Below are 14,918 nucleotides of genomic sequence, written 5' to 3'. Positions count from 1 at the left end.
ACTCCAAACACCACTAACTTCATCAACAAGAACACATGTCACAGTAAAGCAAACAGCCAATGGGGAACTTCAAACTGGCGTCTACAGGAAAACAACATATATGGACCAAATATTGAACTTCAGAAGCAATCACTCCAACATCCACAAACAAAGCTGCATCAGAACATTATTTCAATGAGCCAACACACACTGCAGCACAGAGGAACTACGCAGAGTAGAGTGTACGCACAGTGTATTCAAAAAGAATGGGTACCCAATGAACACAGTCCGCCAATTTCTCAGCAACAAAACCAAACAAGCAGATAAAACACATCCAGAAACCCTAGGCACTCTCCCCTACATCAAAGACATCTCAGAAATGACTGCCAGGCTACTCAGACACTTTGGCATCATGGTAGCCCACAAACCCACCAACATACTGAAACAGCAGCTAATGAATTTGAAAGACCCTATACAGACAACAAGCAAAACTAATGTAATTTACAAAACACCGTGCAAGGACCGTAACAAATACTACATTGGACAAACAGACAGAAAACTAGCCATCAGAACACATGAACAGAATACACCAACTAGTCACAAAAAGACATGACCCTCTCTCAGTAGTATCCTCACATACAGATGAGGAAGGACACCACTTCGACTGGGACAACATATCCATCCTAGATCAAGCCAAACAAAGACACGCACAAGAATTCCTAGAAGCATTGCATTCCAACCGGAACTCTATCATCAAACACATCGAGTTAGACCCCATATACCATCCCCTGAGAAAAGGAACAGGAAGTGCGTTCACCATGGAAAAAACATCACCACAGGAAATGACATCACCAACCCAAAGAAACCCAAACACATAAATAGAAAGCAGGAATTTTCAGCATTGCTTCACCTGAGGCCCACTGAAGATGTTACCTAGTAGGATAACAAAATGTCTGGAAATGAACCTTGCAGCTCAGCAAACAAACCTACATCCATAATATTTTTGGTCTGTCAAGAAAAGAAATAAAGGAGCAACAAATGTTGAAATATATTGTGACCAGCAATGACAAATGAATGAAATAATGTTTGTAAATGTTTGCACTACAAAGCAGAAACGTTTACTTATTTTCGTTAAGGTCAAATTGTATGTTTTTTTTCGCCTGCTGGTTGTGCCCATTGCCTGCCACTGATTTTGCCGGAATTATCTTCTGACAACAAAAACCTACAATAGGTTTGTGCCTTACTGTGCGGCATTTTACTTTAAACACAAAGTCTATTCTCATGTACCTTTGGAAATGGTGAGCAATAGTGGCTAATGGAGAGGACTATAATTAACTGCGGACAGACTTCAGATACTTGCCATTTCAACGAAAAATTTGTTTACCCGTCATAAGCACAAAAATTATTTTAGGAGCTCAATGTAGTTAAATGCTGAAATGTAAAATATTAGTTGATATAAATGCTAAAGTCATGTTGAACACTATCAGATCCTAACATAGGTTACTGTCTTCAAGACAATGTAATTACATATCCTTTACTCTATGCTAACTGTGTATACATATATATTTGTATTTGTGGTTCTAGGTGGCTGGTATCCACGTGAATGGATGGAAACTGGATACAAAGCTTGGTATTTATGTGCTCATCCTTTATGCTATCTTCTTGTGTTTCTCAATAATGATCGAATTCAATGTGTTTACCTTTGTCAACCTGCCAATGTGCCAAGACAGCATTTAAACAGATTGGACAGCAACCGGAGATCATCGAACAGAATTTTTCTGTGGCTGTTCTTGCAATTCCTTCTTTCATGCATAAAGAATGATTTGTGACTATTTTGGAAGGTAAATGAGCTTTTACCACAGAGCCAAAGCTAATATTTGAAAAAAAAGCCTGCTGACTGATTGCTGTGTATTGAAGTCCAATAAGGAGTTCTGGCTCCCTCACATGGAGCTTTAATGAAATACACTTGTAAATTATTGACTTATCTACCACATCCTGAGGGGAGAATTTCATCTGGATTTCCTGTTAATTTTATAGCCTCCTGCTTGTGCACACAAGCACAAAATTATAATGTATTTATTAAACAGCAAGAGTGCTACAAATCACTTTATTTTTCAAGGGACTTCACCACATATGTTTTGTGTGGGAAGAATTTATTAGGCAGACCTTTCTGACCTAATTTTTATTAGGCCACAATACAAGAGTGGCAAATTGTCTCTGTTCGGTAACTTAAAGAGTATATATTGGAATTGTATGGACTTGAACAAGATTATTTGTATATTTGGTGATAGTAATCCAATAATGAAAGAAGATGCAAACATTCTTGTAAATTTTAATAACAAAGTATATATCCTGATTTTAAGTTTGAATTTTGATTCATATGTATTTTGATATTATGTTATATATACATATACATATATAGAAAGAACATACTAAAGACAGAGTTCCTTTTATCAAAAGAAGAACTTTGTGTACACATTTTTAAACATTTAATTCATTTGTTCCAGTTACGATGGACATGGATGAATTTATTCTTGGACTGAATTGTAAAGTGCAATATAGATCTTACATCAATTTTACGATATTTTGGCAATATAAATAGTACTTCTGTATGTTTCCCTCACTGCCATACATAACAAGAATCTGAATAGAACTGTTTGATATTTTTAACAGGTCTTTCATTACAGCCTTGGAAAACTAAAAGAAAGGGATGTTAACCCTTTAATTTGTATATTTTCACATTTATTGGTTGCTTTCTGAATGAAAGTCAATGGGCAACGAGCAGATGCATCTTTTTTGCGAATAAGATCAACAGGATTTAGTTATTTGGTGTTTAGTAACATCGTTAAAAACATCTTTTAAAAGATGTTTTTGTTTCTATTATGAACTTTGAGCATAAATTTACATTTTTTAAATGTAAGACTGGCAATGGCTTTTTTAAAAAAAATCTCTGGCAAATCTGCATTTTGCTTTCAGTAAGCTTTGAACTAAATGCCAATCTTGGAAAATGACAAAAGAGCAGACATAGTTAAACATACATACAGACTTAATTGTCCACTCCATGGAACTATGTATTACACAGAAAGGAATATCTGGAGATAACTTCCCTGACAGTGACTAAGTTACTGCTGAGCTATTCTGCATGCTTCTGACACGAGCAGGAGATAGAGTCATAGAGATGTACAGCACAGAAACAGACCCTTTGGTCCAACTCGTCCATGTCAACCAGATATCCCAACCCAATCTAGTCCTACCTGCCAGCACCCGGCCCATATCTCTCCAAACCCTTCCTATTCATATACCTGTCCAGATGCCTTTTAAATGTTGCAATTGTACCAGCCTCCACCACTTTCTCTGGCAGTTCACTCCATACACGTACCACCCTCTGAGTGAAAAAGTTGCCTCTTAGGTCTCTTTTATATCTTTCCCCTCTCACCCTAAACCTATGCCCTCTAGTTCTGGACTCTCCCAGCGTGGATATTCTTCCACAAGTCAGGAGATTTTTTATAAAGAAATGGCTGCCCATACCACTTTAGTCTGTTAAGCGGGCTATGTTAGAATTCAGGCTGGGTGACCCTGGAGCGAGATTGGAGGCTGCCTGGTTCAGAGGAGGGCTGCGTGGAAGACCTGACATTGTGCAATGACACTGAATTGAAGTTTGAGACTTGAAAGAAGCATAAAACACTCCCCAGCCCTCACACCCTCTCACTCCTTCCCTCAAGCATGCACTATGCGATCACACACCACTTGTACTACCACCATTGCACCCATACCTGGCCTGCCAGCCTTTGTCCCTACAATCACCTCAATTACTAGAACATAGAACATAGAGCAATACAGCACAGAACAGGCCCTTCGGCCCACGATGTTGTGCCGAACATTTGTCCTAGCTTAAGCACCTATCCATGTACCTATCCAATTGCCACTTAAAGGTCACCAATGATTCTGACTCTGCCACTCCCACAGGCAGCGCATTCCATGCCCCCACCACTCTCTGGGTAAAGAAGCTACCCCTGACATCCCCCCTATACCTTCCACCCTTCACCTTAAATTTATGTCCCCTTGTAACACTCTGTTGTACCTGGGAAAAAGTCTCTGTCTACTCTATCTATTCCCCTGATCATCTTATAAACCTCTATCAGGTCACCCCTCTTACTCTTTACAACCTCCATGATAACTTGGTGCCAACTCCTGTTCCTCATCCACTACCATACACCTATTATGTCAATCCATCTGGTATCCATCATGTACAAATCTCAGGATTCATCTTGAATGAGATAAAATAAAATTCTAAGTATATACTGTAGTCTTCACTATATTGAGAGAAACACTATCTTTTATGAAAATTCATTCACATTCTCTCAATGCTATAACATCTTAAGAGAACAAGCATTTCATGAAAGTGCTCAATCCCTTGGGAATATTGGAATTAATTTAAAGCTTTGATAACCACTTTTAGTTGTCAATGCACTGTGAAGTGGCAGACAACCTACTGTCATAATGGACGGTTATGAAATCACTAATGCAGCAGTAATACTTTATTGGAAGTCCTCAAGCTTATGTCAACAGGCTTAAATGGGTATTTGTCAACAGACTGTCTTACCTGTCCATCTTCCTTCCCACCTATCCGCTCCACCCTCCTCTCTGACCTTTCACCTTCACGCCCACCTTCATCTACCTACAGCATTTCCAGCTATCTTTCCCCCAGCCCCACCCCCTCCTATTTATCTCTCAGCCCCCTTGGGCAATACCCCATTCTTGATGAAGGGCTTATGCTCGATATGTTGACTTTCATGCTCCTCCAATGCTACCTGACCAGCTGTGCTTTACCAGCACCGCACTCTTCGAGACTTAAATAACAAGTAATGTTCTTTAAAGACTCCAGATCATTTTTCAAAGTCTAATTGCTTTGACAGCTTGAATACTTTCTTTGAAAGTTGATTTTGACAGGTCTTCTCCTCTTGACATTTTGAGAGATCTTTTTGATAGGTACTCTTGCCACTTTTAACACATTTTTACAATTGATTTGAACAGTTCTAATTAGATTATGCACCTTTTATGGAAATTCATGCCTACATTTAACAATTCCAAATGGCACCTTACCTTCTCCAAAGGTCACTTAACTTCCTCTAGAGGTCACCTTACCTCCAAAAAAGGACATCTACCCTTTCTAGGACATTTCCGAAAGGGTAGATGCCCTTTTCAAAATAATTAGTAGTAAGTGAGGACTGCAGATGCTGGAGATCAGAGTCGAATAGCATGGCTCTGGAAAAGCACAGCAGGTTAGGCAGCATCCAAGGAGCAGGAGAGTCCACATTTCAGGCATAAGCCCTTCATCAGTCGACTGCCTTGCTCCTCGAATGCTGCCTGACCTGCTGTGCTTTTCCAGCGCTACACTTTTCGACCCTTTCAAAAGTATACCTGAGATAGGATGTGTCACTCAGGTCTATGATGAGATTTTTTTCTTAATTAGAAGGCTGTAAACTTTTAGAATTCTCTATAGCAGAGGACCATGGAGGCTCTGTTTTTGAGTATGTTTAAGATAGAAATTGATAGATTTCTGATGACCAACGGTGTATAGGATTATGGGGATGGGGTGAATGAAGGAAATGTTGATCATATTGGTCTGACTTCAGGCAGTAAGACTGTGGAGGGCTGAACAACCTGCTCATGTTCCTGTGATGCATAGAATTGAGATCTGCTCAAATCAGGCCTAATCTGTAAAGTCACACAGAAGTGGAGGCAGCTGATGATTGACATGGCCAGTTGCCTCCATGCATATGTGAGTGCAAACGTGACCTTCTCCCCCTCTCCTTGAAAAAGGGATGTGCCATGTTTGGAGGGCAGGACATGAAATGTTTGAGTGCATCCACATTTTCAACACAAGGGAGTCTCTGTCATGGTGAAGATAGAGGCCAAAGTGTCATATTTTTCCTACTGTGACCAGTTTGAATTAAGCCTATTGTCTCCTATCTGCAAATGCACACACATTCTTCTTTTAAAGGGATTCTGGTTAATGGAGGGGGGGGAGGGGGAATGGTGGGTGTGTTTCGCACATAATCCAATCCTGTTTTATTGTGAATGCAACCTAGCTTTCACATCTTCGGCACCATTTTAATGGTACCATGGCAATAAAAAGGCTATGTGCAAAATCTGAATGTTTGCACATTGAGACGCCAATTAAAACATTTTAATTTGTAGTTTTACTGATTCAGTCTTTATGATTTCTTCCTGTTTGAAAGCTCCATGGATTGTTAAACTGTAGTTTCACCTTCTGGGTTTTGTTACAAGCCCAGGAATGAACAAAGACTGCACACAGCATGATGCAGAGTAAACTGCACAGTTCTGGTGTTATAAATGAGCATTTCACTTTGTACGGTCACAAAGGTTCTCAGTCTGAAAGGACATCTTCAGATGATAGACTTAATTGTTATCAACCTGCTATTTTAAGCAAGTTAAAAAAATGCTGCAATAACAATGTTAGCATAATTGGGATTACCATAATTGTAATGTTCCCAATGTTTAATAGGTAAGTGGATTGCAAACTCTGGTATGGACCCAGATAATTGATTCCTAGGTCCTTTGTTGATCTCGAATGAGGCAGCCAAATTAGTGTTTTATTTGTCAACTCTGAAGGAGCAAATAAATTATTCAGGATTGCCCTCTGTCAATTACTGTGCAGCAATCCTTACAATGGAGGGTGTCCTTGTTTCCACCCCAGCTATGACATCTTCTCATAGTGAGCTCCACAGTCTTACTGCCTGAAGTCAGACCAGACTATGATCCAGGTCTGGAGGACTTCTCACAGCCATGTACCGATCCCAGCACACGTTAGTGCCTTCAGCAAAGAAAATTCCCCAGGGAAACTGATGTTCAGTTTTCCACTTCCTGTGAAATGCTATGAATGTGGAAATCTGAAGCATTATCAAAAAATGCTAGAAAAAGGGTCAGCAGATCAAGCAGCATCAATGGAGAGTGAAACAGAGTTAACATTTCGGGTCTGTGACCTTTCTTTGGAATTGGAAACGGTTTTAAATTGGCCCACTAAAGTCCTGCGAATAAAAGCTGTTGCTATGGATTAGCACAAGGTCCTGGCTAACTCATCTTTGAAACATGCAGATCATCCTTTGTTCCAGCCTGGCGTTTTTCAAAATTATTTCCAAAAATCACTGTATCAATGATATTTCTTTGCCCTCAACTGAACAATTGAACTGACTTTGCATACGATTTCCACCCTTTGCCCACCTTCTCATAATCCATCACCAATTCCTCTCTTCCGTAACGTATGCTTCTGGTCTGCATGTCTGGGAATGGCCATTGATGAACATTCACTGGGCTGGACGCTGTAGTGATTTGATGGTAGTGGGAGGTAATTAAGCCCAGCAAGTGGCCTGACTACTGTCTGCCCACTCATACCTGCCACAGTGCAAATATATGAGTGGGGAGCACTGGGGCAACTGCCTGCCAGTAAGGCAAATAAGACCCCGGAGTGGGCAATTGACATCCACTTATCAGCCTTATCTTTCTGCCCTCAGAATTGAACTGGTGGCAGAAACGTCCATCATATGTCCCCAGCCCAGCAGATAACCTTGCTCAGTCTATTGGTGTGGAGGGTCAATGAGATGCAGAACCATTCTTACTGGGCCCCCTGAACCAATCAGAAGTTCCTTCCTTCCCTTCTAGGATGTCTTCCCCCAGAACCACACCCCCTCATCCACCAGCACCAGTGGTTAGCACTGCTGCCTCATAGCACCAGGGATCCAGGTTTCATCCCAACCGCAGGCAATGGTCCATATGGAGTTTGCACATCCTCCCCATGTCCGGGTGCTCTGGTTTCCTCCCACAGTCCAAAGATGTGCAGGTTAGGTGAATTGGTCATGGGAAATGCTGATTATAGGCTTAGGAGAGGGAGTGGATCTGGGTGCAATGCTGTTCAGAGGGTTGCTGTGGACTTGATGGGTGGAATGGCTTGCCTCTAAAACCCCATACCCCTTCCCCTTTCACTTGTCCTGCCAAACTGGCACGCATCAAATCCCCTACCCAAACAATGACTCAAATCCTAATCAGGCTGGTGATTGGCTGACAACTCTCTGAGCTGGGCCTTCCTATTTCTGACAGTTATCAATCCCACCTCTAACTTATTGCTAATGGTCACTTGACCATTAAATGGCTGTGAGGCAACTGGTGTTCCATTCATCATTTCCCCACAACCTCCAACCTTTTAACTGGCAGAGCGGGAATCCAATATCTCATCTACTTCACACCTTAAGAGCACATCAACTCCCACAATTACTTTGATGACACTTCCTCGCAGCCTGCTTTCTGTAAAGACTACATATTCAATTTCCCCCATTTCTCCATCTGTTTGGATAGTATAACCTACATATTATCATTTCTAATGTGTTTTTCTCTTTCTTTAACTGAAGATACTGCATCATCATAGTTGACAGGGTCCTCAACTGCATTTGCTCCATTTCATCTATTTCTGTTCTCACACTTTCATCCTCCATCTCAGACCCACAATAGTGTTCCACCTGACCTTACCTTCTACACCACAAATTTTTATATTCAATGGACATTTCTGCCACGTTCACATTGTAATGCCTCCACAAAACACATCTTTCCCTTCCCTCCACTTTCAGCATTCTGACAGGGCTGTGGCCTTTGTGATACTCTGACTCACTGCTCAATCACCTCTCCACACCTCCTCTCCTTTGCAGGGCACAGGAAATGGAACACCTGCTCTCTCTCACATCCTCGTGGACCCAAATGCTCCTTCCAGGTGAAGCGATGATTTATACAATTTTTTTTCAATTTAGTATATGGTATTGTCTGCTCTCAATGAAATTTCGTCTACACTGGGGAAAAGAAATGCCTACTGGGTAGCCATTTTGCTTTGTTGTTCAGTCAAATACCTATCACCCTGAGCTCTGCTAACCTAGCATTTTAATTCCCCTCCTGTGACTTTTCTGTCCTTTACCTGCTCCAATTAGACTCAACGCTAGCATAAGGAACATCATTTCATTTTTCATCTGCACCCTTTACTGACTTCAGGACTTGAAGAGTTCAACGGTTTCATATTGTACCACATATATAATTTTGTTTCCTTTTTTTCCTTTCTGATTCTGTTTCTCTTTCATGTTCTTTTTCTTTCCTTTTTTGCCACTATTCAAAATCCTGCCATTTACACACACACTCAAACACACCTTTTGCACTTGCACTGATCCTATTGCCACTCACTGTGGCCTTGCACCTGAACCCTTTTATCTCTTCACCCTGTCATAGACTTTTCCCTTATGGTCTTTTTCTCACCATCTCTCCTTTTACTTGCTAATTGACCTATGACAGTTCTAATGTTTTAATTTAGAGTCATAGAGACGTATAGCACGGAAACAAACCCTTCGGTCCATGCTGACCAGATATCCTAAATTAATCTAGTCCCGTTTGCCAGCATTTGGCCCATATCCCTCTCAACCCTTCCTATTCATATACCCATCCACATGCCTTTCAAATGCTGTAATTGTACCAGCCTCCACCACTTCCTCTGGCAGCTCATTCCATACACCGCACTTTTCTAACGAAGGAAAGGTTTTGACCTGAAACATTAACTCTTCTTCCCTTTTCTCAAATGCTAACAGATGCTGTTGTGTATTTCCAGCATTTTCTGTTTCCATTTCAACATTTTGTGCTACTTTGCAAAAATGCTGACGTCAGTCATCAGTGGGTTGATGAGCTAGATGTTTCCATGTTAGAGCTTGAGATCAATGCCTGATAATGAATTGTTGAGATAGGGAACAATCTTGTGATTTATTGACATAATGTACACTGAAATTGGTAACTACAAGGCAGCATGATGACATGGGATTGTAAGATATGGTTTGAGGTCTTGTGATTGAATCATCGGGTCATAGAGATGTACAGCATGGAAACAGACACTTCGGTCCAACCCGTCCATGCCGACCGGATATCCCAACCCAATCTGGTCCCACCTGCCAGCACCTAGTCCATATCCCTCCAAACCCTTCCTATTCATATACCCATCCAAATGCATCTTAAATGTTGCAATTGTACCAGCTTCCACCACTTCCTCTGGCAGCTCATTCCATACTCATACCACCCACTGCATGAAAAAATTGCCCCTTAGGTCCCTTTTATATCTTTCCCCTTTCACCCTAAACCTATGCCCTCTAGTTCTGGACTCCCCCACCCCAGGGAAAAGACTGTCTATTTATCCTATCCATGCCCCTCATAATTTTGTAAACCTCTATAAGGTCACCCCTCAGCCAACGACGCTCCAGGGAAAACAGCCCCAGCCTGTTCAGCCTCTCCCCATAGTTCAAATCCCCCAACCCTGGCAACATCCTTGTAAATCTTTTCTGAAACCTTTCAAGTTTCACAACATCTTTCCGATAGGAAGGAGACCAGAATTGCGGACAATATTCCAACAGTGTCCTAACCAATATCCTGTACAGCCACAACATGACCTCCCAACTCCTGTACTCAATACTCTGACCAATGAAAGAAAGCATATTGCTAACTTGACAAATACCTGATCACAACAGTGATATTATAGTGAGGTAGTGCATGCTTCCTAGTTCCGTATAATGAGCAAGAAAAAATTGAAGGAAGGATCATCCAATGGCTCGCATGCACATTACAGTCGAGATTGGTAAAAATGGCTATTTGTTGAGACCACACAACTGACTGGGGAGGGGAATATAATCAATTTGAGTTTAAATAATGCCCAAAATGCTCCCAGGATTCATTCTTGTGAGCTCATTCTTTAATCTGCTCTTCAACATCCAAATAATCCCACAAGAAGAGAATGTGGGCCCACACAATCAGTTACAGCCAGGTAGACACAGCAGGTGACACTATACCTTAACCTACAGGATGTGCTCTGTCCCAACAAGAGAAAGTAAACCATTTGTATAGAAACCAATAACCCTCCCTAACGTGAATAAACCCAGACCAAAATAACACTTTTTTTTAGTTGTGGTATTGCTCTAACATGAACCCTGCAATCAAATTAAAAGTCTGCAATGTGAAATTGGTTGATCAAGTACATTCTATGTACATTCACTGTATGATTAATCCAACATGGATACACCCTTCCCCTATAATCATTGTGCAATAGATTCCACAAATGTTTAGGAAATTTATTGAAAACATTCTAAAATCAGCAAAGTTTATTTCTAATGATTTGTTTTTTGGGATATGGGTGGCACTGGTAAATCAGTATTTATTGCCCAACCCTTGATGTTCTTGACAAATGAAGAATGAACCACATAGAACTGGAGCCAATACACCAAGCATACCAGGTGGAGGAAGCAGATCTGCTTCCCTCAGATACTGTAGTCAGCTAACTGAGTTTTAACAACAAAAGGAAAACGCACAAAGAAAATTCAGGAAATCAATAGCACAGCTAAGATTAGTTGGTTGAGTGAGTGTGATTATGTAAACTGTGAGTGGCACCTTTTTACATAAATATAACAGATTGTCTTAATTAGTTTTGCATTGTAGTATTTAAGCTACCTGAATTGATTTTTCAAGCTCACATCACTGTGGACATCAGTGTCGAAATCAGTGATGGCTCGAGTGAGCAGTATAGAGATAACATTTCAATGTAATGATGATGAAATAAATGGAGGTCTTCCCTCCATAAATGAAGATTCAAGGTTATATTATGGGATTTTCAAAATGTGAAGTTTTATAATTAAAAAGGATTGTATTTAAGGTCCTATGATAAAAGAGCTGATGACTATATTGTTGAAATGGGATCAGGTGTGGAAAGAGAAATAGTATTTTTCTGGCATGTGCTCTTACTCTATTTGTTGTTTGATATTTTGAGTAAGTTCGGTAAAAGGAGAGTTTATTAAAAGCTTGTTATATAAGGACACTGGATATTTTATTCGGTTTTTTTAAAGAATTCATGTATTCTGCACTGTTGCTGGAGTTTCCAAAGCCAATTTTGCTCAAGATGTTATGTAATGAGAAAGGGTCATATCACTTGTGTTCTCTTGAGAGATGCTCTATGGCCTGCTGAGTGTCTCCAGAACATTTTGTTATTGTTTTGAATTTCAAACATCTTTAATTTTTTTTCATTTACTGCACATTATGTATTGTCTTATTTAGATTTCATTGTCATCCATGTAAAGCCTACAAAACTCTGGTGTTTGTTAAAAATACTGAATATAACACGAATTAATCTAAATTTTTCATTAAAAATCAACTAAAAATGAAACTAGTAGATTATTTTGTAAATCTCACATATGTATTTATCATGGATATCAATGATGAAACCACTGTTCGCCTGCTTTGAGTCTCTTAGTCACAGCAGTGGAGTTTATCCTCCTTGCACAGAATATATCAACACTGATTTCCTCATTCAACACTCATTCTAATCACGTACAAAAATTGGGTTGCAGCTTCTCCCATTCACTGTGAACCATAAATGATCCTTTTCCTCATGGTAAACTCTGGATTGTTTCATAATAAAATTTTAATCAAGCAGTATCTTATCCTTCAGGAGCTACAAAAAGCCAACTGTCTCCCAGTTCACAACAGCTTGTTTAGACTGGCTCAAAGTACCACCAAGATAGGAGCTTTGTCCTGACTCCTAAATGCTGCACTATTAAAATACTTCAGAACATATTGACTGAAACCAGATCCCCAAAACAGTCCTCTCTCAATGGGGGGTAATACTGTGTATGTACAATGATTCTCTCTCAACCAAAATATCTTTTAGCATATTCTCAAAGGAGCTAACTCTGAAATACAAAATGTAAGAAATATCTGGTTATTAATGTGTTGGCTTAAGCAAAATTGTTCATCATGCACATCTTCCAATTTCTTTTTAAATACGACATGATGGGTGAAAAACAACTTTTAAACAACTCTTGTTTCATGAAATGGGATGCTGAAAGTTTGATTAAAGTTGAAAAATTGCTCATTGTCACAAAATAATTATGCCATATTAATGCTCATGATTGGTTTAATATTTTAGATCTTTACAGTTTCTAAGGCTACTATTAAAGCATTGTAATTTTTATCAGAATTTTATATCATCTTTACCAGTGATGGGCCATTAACAGATGTTAAGTTCAGACTCATATTGATGCTGCTATTGTTATGGAATTACAGGGATTATTTGCCTCAACAAACGCTTGTATTTGGCGAATTTTCATTGAAATAAAATTGAACATTGCAAAGACATCAACTTCCTAACATTTGGAAGCATTGCCCCCAGTTTCGAACATATGATGTGGTGAAGGTGATGCATGTGCCTTCTGCGCTCTCTGTTTTTCAAACATAATGAAGGTTGTCACATACTTCTTTGCAAGACAGTGACCATTTAAAGTCACAATTGTATAGCTTTGAAAATGCAAGTCTTTCAGCACATGTTGCAGCCATTAAGTGTTTGGAAAGCAATGTTTCCCTATTGATTAAAAGGATTTCAGCAGTATCTAGCTGTTAAGGTCAGTTTGGTTCAGTTGGTGGCACAGTTGTCTCTAAGCAAAATGTTGGGTTCAAACCCCTCTTGGTAGATACTCTCATGCAGTGTTAAAGGAATGCCTCTTAGTAAGGAAGGTACTTTTTGGATTAGGAGTTAGAGTAGGTTTTCCTGGTTAAACAGTTGGATCTATTGATTCCTTGGATACATCAAAACATCAAAGTTAGGTTGCTGTGTTTTTCTATATTTGTGGCACTGATCCTGTCATCTAGTTGCAGAATCAGGAAAGTTTGCTACATTAAATTAAATTTCAAACTGCAAACTCTGGAGCAGTAGGCAATTGTCTCAGCTAACAATACCCTTCAACCAGAACAAGTCATTAGTTATTCATCTAATTTGCTGTTTATGTGATCTTCTGTATTCTCATTTTCTGACACAACAGGAATGAATCCATTTACTGGCTGTGAAGCACTTTCGGGCTTGATGAGGTGCTATCCAAATGCTGACTCTTTTTTTAGTTCTGTTACATTTATCTCACTCCAGAGCTAATCTGAAAGGATCTAAAATAAATAAAGAGCAGAGGCCTGATTCCAGGTCTGAAACACAATGTGTTGATGTGAGTCGTGATTAGTTGCTTTCTCTGGACTTGTGTACAGTTTAGAACTAATCTCAAACTATCCAGTATCATCTCCTCACACTTTCGATTTCTATCTTAATCTATATATTCTCTTATAAAGATGGCAATATCTTGTGTAAATTGTAAAAGTCATGCAATAAATATTTATTCAAAAGTGTATTTAGAATATTGTAGAATGAATGTGACCTAATACACTGTGAATGCCACTTGATGTGAGTTCCTGTGTATAAACTGAGATTATATTATATATAAAATGTAACTATTTGAATGTATTATCTTGCCATGACTGATGGGTACAACAGAATGGGGGCATTATGTTGTATCCAGAGCAACCCACAAAAAATCCTTTATCAAGCAAATGCATATTGATTTATGAATCCTTAAATAATATTTGACATGTAATGCAAGGTGCATCTTTAAATAAAGATTATTAATACACCTGTATATCAAAGCAACTGAACTGTTTCTTTCTAACAGTGTAAGGTGTGTATAATACATCGGTGCATTGACACAGCCTTTAATGCAAGAGAGTGGAATATAACAGTAAGGAAGTATTTCAACAATGGTATAGAACATTAAAGGGTGTACATCTAAGTTTTCATTTCCTTATTTAAATTGGAAGCAATTCAAAGAAGGCTTTTGAGGCTGTTTCCGGGGAGAAAGAGATTGACTTATGAAGAAATATTGAACAGGTTGGGCCCATACTCACTGGAGTTTAGAGGAATGAGAGATTAACTACAAGGAAGCTTAACAGAGTGTCTGGGGGAAAGACACTTCCCTTCATACAGGGGGCTGGAACTAGTGGCTGAAAATGAGAAATCTTTGAAAAGGAAGATGAGAAGGAATTTC

At 39.4% G+C, this 14,918-nt stretch overlaps 1 protein-coding gene across 2 annotated transcripts in view; it reads left to right on the top strand.

Annotated features, from left to right (window-relative positions):
- The window catches only part of LOC140476162 (sodium/potassium/calcium exchanger 4-like), a 314,028-nt gene extending 299,553 nt beyond the window's left edge, over positions 1-14,475 (top strand). For both annotated transcript variants that reach the window (XM_072568328.1, XM_072568327.1), the window contains exon 16: positions 1,564-14,475. In XM_072568328.1, coding sequence (XP_072424429.1) covers positions 1,564-1,716 — 153 coding nt within the window. In that variant the 3' untranslated portion in view covers positions 1,717-14,475. The remainder of the gene's footprint in view (positions 1-1,563) is intronic.
- The last annotated feature ends 443 nt before the right edge of the window (positions 14,476-14,918 follow it).

This window comes from Chiloscyllium punctatum, chromosome 4 (genome assembly GCF_047496795.1).
Source record: "Chiloscyllium punctatum isolate Juve2018m chromosome 4, sChiPun1.3, whole genome shotgun sequence".
NCBI classification, from domain to species: Eukaryota; Metazoa; Chordata; class Chondrichthyes; order Orectolobiformes; family Hemiscylliidae; genus Chiloscyllium; species Chiloscyllium punctatum.
Note: the sequence above shows the minus strand (reverse complement) of the source record. Positions and strands in the feature narration are given on the sequence as shown.